General features: G+C 29.4%; 1 protein-coding gene across 2 annotated transcripts; it reads left to right on the top strand.

The window, feature by feature from the left end:
* The first annotated feature begins 5,016 nt into the window (after positions 1-5,016).
* LOC131079338 (uncharacterized) lies at positions 5,017-7,561 on the top strand. 2 transcript variants are annotated; one of them, XR_009113957.2, is made up of 3 exons: positions 5,017-5,353; positions 5,773-6,332; positions 7,139-7,561. XR_009113957.2 is itself a non-coding variant. In XM_058017250.2 (3 exons), the coding sequence occupies exons 1-3, from the start codon at positions 5,113-5,115 to the stop codon at positions 7,214-7,216; spliced, it is 357 nt and encodes a 118-aa protein (XP_057873233.1). In that variant the 5' UTR covers positions 5,051-5,112; the 3' UTR covers positions 7,217-7,561. The 2 variants fall into 2 exon arrangements, 1 of the variants encoding a protein (XP_057873233.1); XM_058017250.2 differs by having other exon boundaries at positions 5,051-5,353; positions 5,773-5,810.
* The last annotated feature ends 3,123 nt before the right edge of the window (positions 7,562-10,684 follow it).

Here is a 10,684-nt window from a genome sequence, read left to right as displayed (position 1 = left end):
TGATAATCACATCCTTTATATAGACCTTCTCCTAATAATATAATAGAAGGGTAATCCCTATGAAGGCCTACTCATAACGTAATAATATTAATTATAGAAGTTGTCTATACGTGACTCAATTTAACAAACTTAAGGGATGTGTGCTATATTGTGGAATCTCCATCCATTTACTTACATATAGTAAATATTATATCTCCAAGTACCCAACAATCAAAATAGTCTATCACTATAGGAAAGTTCAACTTTATGGCTATGGGTCATTTTCATTGTCACAAATCCAATCTTGTACAATATGCACTCATAATTCCTAATTCAAATAATTTTTTTTTGCTTCACTAAATATCAAAGACTATCCTAGCATTTATAAGCACTTAGGGAATATGATTGGATCACAAGGGTCTTATACTCCTTGATTGAACCCCTTGATAGGAATGACTTTATTGGCATGAAAAGATCATGACAACCTCTAAACACATAGATGATAGGACACACTTAGATTTATTTTAGTGCTCCATACCCTTTTCTTAAATTGAAATGACATGCAAAAGATGCTTGAATGTAATCAAATGATAGATGAATCCCATTGTGTACCTTAAATACAAGTATATAGCAATAAATCATGTCAAACACGTAATAAGAAAGCTCAAGACAAGAAAGAAGTGGGTAGGAGTGGGTCAAATTTTTAATTTAATTGTAAAGTTCATATCCATGACTATGGGATTAATCATTCTATAGGTTCATATCCATGACTATGGGATTAATCATTCTATAGGTTGATTTGGGATATGGAAGAGGTAAAATCTAGGTAGAGAATGAGTATAACGATATGGGTGACAATAATAGAAATAATAAATATTAGATCTATGTAGAAACGTGCATGCATATGGATAAAATGGAACTAAGTGATTGTCAATGCATAAATAAGGATGAGTAATGGTATAAGGAAATGAGACAACTTTATACAAAAATACATATCATTTATCAATATATAAATTTACTAAATCGCTCTATCAAAATAGATTCAAAACCAAATAAAAATTAGCCTAGATATACAAAGTTTACCATTATAGTTATAAATTATCTAAATAGATCTACAAGTAAATACAAAATGACCACATATATATAAATTTCACCATTACAATTATAAATTAATGTAAACATGTTTGAATAATATTCCAAATGGCCAATAACAAATAAAAAACAACATTAACTATGAGATTATACCACAATAACAAGTTAAAACAACATTAGTTGTGAGATTATACTAAAAGGAGACTCTATAACATATGAACATCTCAAACTAATCCAAACCAGTAATCGGCATGAACAATTCACTATGGACTAAAGCTTAATACCTTAAAGAATAAACTCTTGATGTATGGTAACACCATACAATAATCCTAATGGAAGAAGTTGCCCCATGTTTTATCTCCAAGATCTATCCCAATCAATTATAGAAGTTTTCTATATGTGACTCAATATAGAAAACTTAAGGGATGTGTGCTATGTAGTGTTATCTCCACCCATTTACGTACATATAGTAAATATTATATCTCTAGGTATCCAACAATCAAAATGGTCTATCAACTCTAGGAAATTTAATTTTATGGCTATGGATCATTTCCATTGTCACAAATCCAATCATGTACATTATGCACTCATTTTTCCTATTTCAAATGATTCTTTTTGCCTCACTAAATATCAAGGACTAGCCTAGCATTTATAAACACCTAGGGAATATGATTGGATCACAAAGGTCCTATTCTCCTTGATTGAACCTCTTGATAGGAATGACTTTATTTCCATGAAAAGATCTTGACAACCTCTAAACACATAGATGATAGGGCACACTTAAGATTATTTTAGTGCTTCATACTCTTTTCTTAAATTGAAATGACATGCAAAAGATACTTGAATGTACTCAAATGATAAATGAATCCCATTGTGCACCTTAAATACAAGTTTATAGAAATAAATCATGTCAAACATGTAATAAGAGAGCTCAAGAAGTAGCTGGGAATTGGCCAAAATTTCAATTTAATTGTAAAGTTTATATCCATGACTATGGGATTAATCCTTCTGTTGGATGATTTGGGATATGGAAGAGGTAAAATCTAGGTAGAGAATGAATATATGGATATGGGTGACAATAATTGAAATAATAAATGCTAGATCTATGTAGAAACATGCATGAACATGGATATAATGGAACTAAGTGATTAGCAATGTATAAATAAGGGTGAGTAATGGCATAAGCGAATGAGCCAACTTTACCCAAAAATACATATCATTTATCAATATATAAAATCTTTAAGTCGTTCTATCAAAATAGATCCAAAACTAAATAAAAATTGGCATAGATATACAATGTTCACCATTGCAGTCATAAATGATCAAAATCGATCTAAAAGTACATAAAAATGATCGTAAATGTAAATATTTCACCATTACAATTATAAATTAATGTAAACAAGATTGAATAAGAGATTATGAGATTATGAGATTATACCACAATAACAAGTTAAAACAACATTTGTTGTGAGATTATAGTAAAAGGAGAGTGTAGTTCATATGACATCTCAAACTAATCCAAACCAGTAACCGGCATGAACAATTCACTGTGGAGTAAAGCTTAATCCCTTAGATAAGCACCGTACATGGGAGGGAATTTGTCTTAGAAGCTGTGAACAGAGAGAATTCTATGAGGAAAAACACTGATGGCCCACACTACCCCTCTTTGGATGCTCAAGTGGTCCCAAATGGAGTAACTTTTCCCTGTTTGACCAGGAACAAGTCTGAGAATATCTATCAATTTGACTTCTCCAATAAAGTTATTAGCAATTATTACATGTGCACACCAACCCACAAGGAAAGCAGACACTTCCACTTTATTTTCCCCCAAAATTACGTTCCATATGGGTCCTTGACCTGATCATAGTGGTAGACCAATCAACAGATTGAGGTGTTATAAGATTTGTTGCTAAGGATCAGATCTGCAATGTGAGAGTCGGCCTAGGGGTTAACCCTTCATTTCTAAAAGCAGTCAAAAGCATAAAATCAAAACTTCTCTTTGTTTCCACTGTTCTGCTCAAAAGTAAGTCGATGTACCTTTTCAAATAATGGTACAGTAGTTAAAAACCCTTCTGTGATGAGTAAACTGTCCTGTAAACCGCACTTAAGGATTCTAACAAGATCTTCATAATGATTTCTATGGCACACATTACATTACCCCAATCTCTAATGGATATGTCAAATCGTTCAACACAATCTTGGGCTACGTGAGAGTGATTTGTGGCATTGTTTTTAAGGGATGATTATGCTTTTTATATGAAATAGTTATGATGAACTTTGTGTCAAGCGCAGAAAAGGAATAAAAGTTAACTGTAACAGTTGATTACAAAAGGAAAGCATATTAACAGTCAAAATTAACCTGCAATCACTGGTGGTTTTATTTTGGTATTAGACCAGCAATGTGTTCTAAAACTATCAATTTTAAGCTAGATATAGAATTCCAGTCAGTTCAGAAGTTTTAAAGTTTAAATATTTTATTAAAAATTGTTTAGAATTCTTTTTTAATTTTAGTTAATGAAAATAATTTGTTTTTGGTTTTTTTTCAATAAAAGTGGATTATTTCACTAAATTTTTTTATTAATATATTTTATTTTTTACATAAGATTCAAAATACAAAATGAGGTCACAACACATATATCAGTTTTACATAGAGAACATATAATTTGTTTTTATTTACAATTTTTTAAAAGTATTTTTTTATTTTTTATCATGAAATGTGTTTTGGTATAAATGATTATGTAATAATAATTATGATTTATAGCATAGAGTTTCTTTTAATCCTAGTTAAAATTAGACAGATGAGATTTATTAGATCAACATGTTATTTTTCAATTTTTGAAACTATGGATTTTTGAACTCTTATATCTGAATTACTTAGATATCATTTCTAAAATTTTAAAAATATTAAAAAAAATTAAGATTTTGTTTTTTAAAATAATGGAAAGTTTCAAGAGTCTTTTGTTAGGAAAGCTGGCTTACAAATTCTTCAACTTTTGCAAAATTTTGAGTTTGTCTCTTTTGTTTATATCCCTAGAGAATAGAATGTTATCTCAGTCTTGTTTAGTCAAATGGGTCTCTGATTTTTATCATACTTGAAAGGTTACAAATTGGGCGTTCCTGCCCTCTACTCAATCTTTGCAGTTTCTTCAACTCTCTGTAATGCTTTGGTTTGATCTGTCTAATTTGTGTTTTTTAGTAGGTTATATTTTATTGGTTTCTTTTGATTTTTTAAAGTGACTAGTTTATAATAAACCTCCTTAAAAAAATTACAATTGAAAATTTAATGACAATTATTGTTATTTTCAAATCTTTATACAATTTCTTATGATTACTTAATTAATACATTTATCTTTTTCTCTCTTAAATATATCTTTATAATTTTCAAACTAATTCAATACTTTTTAATTTTGTTCTTATTATTTAATATTTTAATTCTGATTTATTATCAACTGTACTCTCTCTTAATATTACTATACATAAATAATCTCAATTTATTTTCTTAAAATAATATTATATATCATTTTTTTCATTCACAAATTTCTCAAACATTAACATATATACATTTTTTTCTTATGAATGTGCATTAGTTTTTATTAGTTTTTAAAAAATAAGACACAAAGTGACTCCTCAAAATAACACAAACATATTAAAAAACAATTTGATTTCCCAGACTATTATCTTCTTAAAATTCATAAATTAAAAGCTTTGTATAAACAATAATAAAATAAAGAAGCATCAATTTTAAACCGTCCACCCAACTAGTTTAGTGGCGAGATCATCCTTCACCATGCAAGGACAGTCTATGAAAGGTATACACATAGAACATGAGAATATGCCTCTTGCCCATTGCCCAGCACTTTTTCTTTTCCTTTTCCAAACTTTAAAAAAATCCAAAACCCTAATGGGCCTTATTATAATCATCATCCTAATCCATCCCTATAGAAACCACTATTAGAGTTGAGTGGGTAACCTAGGAAAGCGTGTAGAACCGACCCTGGTTATTCTACTTTACTCAAACAACCCTACAAAAGCAATAAACAAATGGATTGGGAGACATTCCTTCTCACCATAAATTCAAGTCATTCCCAAGTCAACCTCCATTCATTCTCCATCCAAGCGATGCTGTTGTCTGTCTCACTTCTCTTTCCCAACTTTGATTGCCAAAGTCAAGCAAGTTCCACATTCAGACAAGAATCCTTTGATTGCCCAACTATATATATATTTATCTCCATAGCAATTCCACTGTGGATGTTTTCACATCTTCAAGCTGCTGATTATCTCTGTAAGTACAATATTTACTAGGACCAGTTTCCATTTAATTGCTGAGGATAACTTTGTCAAATAATACTGTGCACAGCAATAGATTTTCGTAAGCATCACTGTAGATTATCACTCATAAATGCATCTGTCCTTGTTGGGAATGGAAAATTTGTTTCCTAATGAACAAATATAGTTGTGATAGTCTATACCCTTTTTTTTTCTCTCTTCATTATTTTGGGCACATGAGAGTTTTTCCATGGCTATTTTTTCGATTATTTTGGCAGAGAAGAATGCTGTGTTCTTGAAATTCCTGCTAGATATGTTACCACTGATATGTTGTATATGTATATATCATAGATCAGAATGTGCGTATAAATCTATCTGGCTTAGACCTTTATAAGATGAATACTGACAGAATATATGATCTATTTCATGTTGCAGATGATGGGTATTGGATGAAGCGAAGTTTTATGACTCAGGTGAAAGTATGCCTGGCTCCCTGTATGCCACATACAAAGTTCATCACTTGTTGATTGACTTCATAGGTGGCTTACAAGGAGCCAAGCATACGTTTTCTGACCCTAACACAGCTTTTTCTTTTTCTTTTTCTCCTTTTCCTTTTTTCTGTTTTGAGTTATTTCATAAGTATTTTCTGCTTAATCCTTGATTCATATATACTTTCACATGCCATTAAAGCTTCATTTTATACTAAAACGTATCACACACTGTATATTTGAGACACAAGGCTGTTGTCTTAGGTATCCTTGTAGGAATTTAGATCAAAATTAGTTTTCAAGAAAAAATGTTTCCAAACAGGGAACATTTCTCGTGTTTGAGTTTAGAGCAAAATTATACTGTACTGTAACAGACCATTTTTGCTGTTCAGGGTAGAACGAGTTCACTGATTTGTCCAACATTCAGGCAACTATTGACACTTTGAAAATTACTGATGTGGTGCTTGCATTTGTAGTCAACTTGAAAAAGTGGTCTTTAATTCTGATGTAGGTGATACGTGCTTCAGTAGTATGTATATCTTTCAATTCTAATCTATATCTAATGTCTTTACCACAAGAGCATATGTCTAACAGATAAAACATCTCTTGGGTGTTCTTCTTCTCCCCAACTGTATGCAGATAATAAGTAGGACAAAATATGCAATATTGCAGATTAGCAAAGATTTTGATACAGGAAGGTAGATAAAAATTTTATTTGATGGGATAAGAAAATTATACGATAGAATCACAATACCTGTTTATACTTTACAGCCATGGTAAAACAGTGAAATGCTTGAATGTATCTACAATCAATCTCCATTTATAACTAGAGTCATACTCTATATATATATTGATTTTTACATAGATAGAGACCGATTTGAAAGATATCCAAATGTATCACTATGGTAATAATTGTGAAAAGGTATTCTGATTCCACAGTATGATTTGCGTATCTCTTGTATAACGAAAGCTCTTCCAAATTGCATGTACATCAAAAAAATCTTTGCCAATCTAGATGCTACAAATTTTGTCATAGTTTTCACTCGATGAATGAATCTTACTGTCGGGGGAAATTTCCATTAAGTGTTAGGCATGCTGTTTAACTAAATAAATACATTTGAAATGAAAGTTTCCATTAACAGAAATGCATAGTCTATATCAAGAATATCCGTATATGCAGGTGTTTATGAGTGAAATTCATGCTTAATATATTAGTCATATGGTGAAAGAACTGTTGGTGAAAATTTTTCTTACAATTCTTTCATATTATTGGTGAAATTTTTCTTAGAAATTTTTCTTCTTATTGGATACAGGTACCAAGGTCAACTTATGCTCATATATGCATGAACAAGGCTACAACTGAAAATTGGTTATCAGTTTATATCACATGAATCTATCTTTCTTTCTTCTTACGGCAAGTTGGAGCTTGATATGTACATGATCCAAATCTAAATGCAAGGACCAGAATCGTTACTGTTTTGATGTGAAGAACTTTTCAAGTATTTAATTGTTACATGGTAAATTGTTGAAGATATTCTAGAGAGAAAATGACAGTGGTTGCTTTCAGATTACCTACTAGAGGTGACAGGCTTTCAATCTTGATGTTTGAAGAAATGAAGAAAAACATCTCACGACTCTCTAAAAGATGAGATCTGTACAGCAAAGGTTTTCAAAATTCTAAATACATATGTAAAAACCCACTGTAAATATAAATACTTTTCTTTGTTGTTTTTCAAGACCAGATAGTACATGTTGGAATGATTGTGCTAATCGACTGGACATTCACTTTGAATAACATGTTGATATTCTAATACCATCTATCAAATATGGTCAAAAATGACATTGAGATTTGTATTGTTTATTTTATATGGGTCAAAATTCTAACTTTGTTTTCTTTGTTCCAACTTTACGTATAATAATAAGAATAAGAAAGTGTCAAAATCTTCAAAAGGAAAAGAACAAATCTCTTGGTATTTTATGCCAAATTTCTTTTTCAAGCGTCATCATTTTCACCTAACAATAGATTGTATCTACACAATTGACATTATCACCCATCATGATTCAGTTTTTTATATTAATTTGTTCATATAATCCAAATTCAAGGATAGCTAATTGTTTCACTAGGGACATCTAGATTTCATAGCTCTGAACAACTCCATTTCTATATTTTGATTTTTAACCTTGTCTCCTAATATTTCCATTTGCATAAAATTCCTCCAATATAACAACATATCACTATCTGGACCCCCTCAATAGAATGTAACATATTTTACCACACATTTTCTAAACGTCTCTTTTAAAAAGTAGCTTGAATTTGCTACTGGTTTCTAGGTTTCCTCCTCCCATACATAAAGAATAATGATGGTGCACACAACTAATTGCTCACAGATTTATTTTGTGCACTCTCTGTGCACAAAAGTAAATGACATATCTGTGCAAAATACAATACATGTGTGGTGCTGAGACTTGGTACTGTCAAGCTTATCGATATGCAAAAGACAAGGTGCGTATGATTTTGTGGTTAAAAGTAGTTCTCAATGAAAGGAAGAATAAGAAAACAAGACAAAATTTATACCCATATTACTACAAGAACAAACTGCACTGTTGGTGGTATGGGAAAGGACACTGTACTGATCAGGATTCCTATAGGAGAAAACAAGATAAGATAGAACTAATATCAAAACAAATTAATCACTTTATTTGTTCTCAGTATGTGGGTGATATCACATTATCCTCAGAATGGATCTGGTTGGTGCATGAGAACTATGTGGTTTGGTTTATGTTTTATAACTGTATTTTTCTTACCTTGCATTTACATATGAGCACAAGACTTTTCAGAATGACAATGCTTTGATTGTTATATTATAGGTTTATATGGTGTTTATGGAAGGCAAACAATTTTTCTTCTATATCAAATATAATTTTAGACTGAAACTTATTATGCCTTCAATAGTCATGGTGATAGAATTATATTTGTCTGTGTTATAACAGACTAGAGGGAAATAAAAATGTTTGATTGATTTATTTATTCAAATAAAATTAAAAATTTATTTTATTTTTTATGAAAATAAAATGATAACCGTATATAATTTTAAAAAATGGGTTGTATAAAGATTTTCTCAAAGTTCAGGTTGGATAGAATTTGAAATTAAGTTCAAAACTAAATAACAATAAGCAATTAAAACAATATCAATAGAGGGAGAATCTTTATCCTCAGATTTTTCCAATCATCTTTAAAAGCAAAGTCACCATCTAAACAATTTCTCTTCAAATAAGTTATAGTACATTTGATTGAACATTTTGAACTTATTAATAATATGATGAAGTTATAACAATGAAAATATGAAATTTGAATTTATTAAGATATTATTTAAATTCTTGTTAGAAAATAGTTTAATTGAGAGAATCATTAATTTATCATAAGTATTTTCAAAAATTGTAAATTATTTAATCATTTAAATTTATTTTGTAAAATTTGAAAAAGTTAATGTTTATTTTATTAAATTAGATTAAAAAATTATTTAATTTTTTCGAGCAAATAATAACTTTAAATATATATATAATATATGTATTTTGAAAAAATAATAAATAAAATGGTATACATCAATATTTCTCGTCTCTTCTCTTGCTCTATTTCTAATGATAGATCATTTAGTTTGATCTTAAAGATTGAAAGAAAAAATTACATGGTCAAAATTTAAAATCATACACAACTCTTTATAAATTTTTTGATAATTTAATTAATTTTTTAATTTGAATAAATTCATATCATACAACAATTATAAAATATGTAAAATCTAACATAAATTATGACTATAAATAATTGTCTATAATCACTCTAACCCAATGTCACTTCATTCCTATTTTACTTCCTTTATCTATATGCTATACTATAAAAATATGATAAATAACATCATAATTTTTCCTCCATATTCACTATAAGCTATCTCATGAAATTTTATCTTCTTAAATTACTCATATCCAACATGTATTGTCTTCATATATCATCCTCGTATATTCATGTAAAACAATATCTTTCTCTAAAATTCACTCCAACCAAATGTCACTTTTTATTAATTTATACTTGCTTTTATTTATCCATATGCTAGATTTATCTATTAGTGATTTATCTATAATTCATTCTAGGATAAATGTCAAGATTCTCCCTCTTTTTGTTCTTCATTTCTATTAGTGATTTATCTATAATTCATTCTAGGATAAACTCTTAATCTAGAGGTTCTTTCTTTCAGTTTCTTCTAGCACACATGTCCTAACATTGGAGTAACAATTTAACATATCCATTCCATCCCACCATCTCCCATTTTCTCTTAAGCACTCAATTTTCAAAGTCCTTAAATTCATAATGACTTTGTCCTTGAGCAAATCATAGCAACTATGTAATGCCCCACCAAGGAACCCCAGAGAAATAACAACTAATAACCCCAACTACATAGCAAATATATATTTTCTTTAAAGAACATAATACATTAAACAATCTTTCAACTTAACACATTACATATTACTATCAATGCAACACAATAATAAACTATTTTATTGCTTAGCGGAAGAATTATAAACACTAGATCCATACATATTCCTCTATGGGTTCCCTAATGTTGCTACTAAGAAACACATCTAAACATGAACTAAGTAACAAAGAGATAATTCATTGAAGGTATTATTAATTTATTACATTACATAACCAACAATAGTCATCTATCTTTAGGTACATTCATATTACCAAAATAAATGAACATATTCTCTTTAACTCCCACGGCCTAACATTAAATGTTCATCACTACATTCATGTAAAGCACCAAATAAATATTTCTAAGTTAATATTTCAACATGAGGTAAGA

The sequence above is a fragment of the Cryptomeria japonica genome, chromosome 11, assembly GCF_030272615.1.
Source record: "Cryptomeria japonica chromosome 11, Sugi_1.0, whole genome shotgun sequence".
Lineage (NCBI taxonomy): Eukaryota > Viridiplantae > Streptophyta > Pinopsida > Cupressales > Cupressaceae > Cryptomeria > Cryptomeria japonica.
This window is presented reverse-complemented; position numbering and strand designations above follow the sequence as displayed.

Coding starts and splice junctions, on each gene's coding strand:
- LOC131079338 (XM_058017250.2), top strand. CDS start 5,113: ATGGATTGGGAGACATTCCTTCTCACCATAAATTCAAGTCATTCCCAA. Junction 5,354..5,772: donor TCAAGCTGCTGATTATCTCT/GTAAGTACAATA, acceptor TTCATGTTGCAG/ATGATGGGTATTGGATGAAG. Junction 5,811..7,138: donor AGCGAAGTTTTATGACTCAG/GTGAAAGTATGC, acceptor TATTGGATACAG/GTACCAAGGTCAACTTATGC.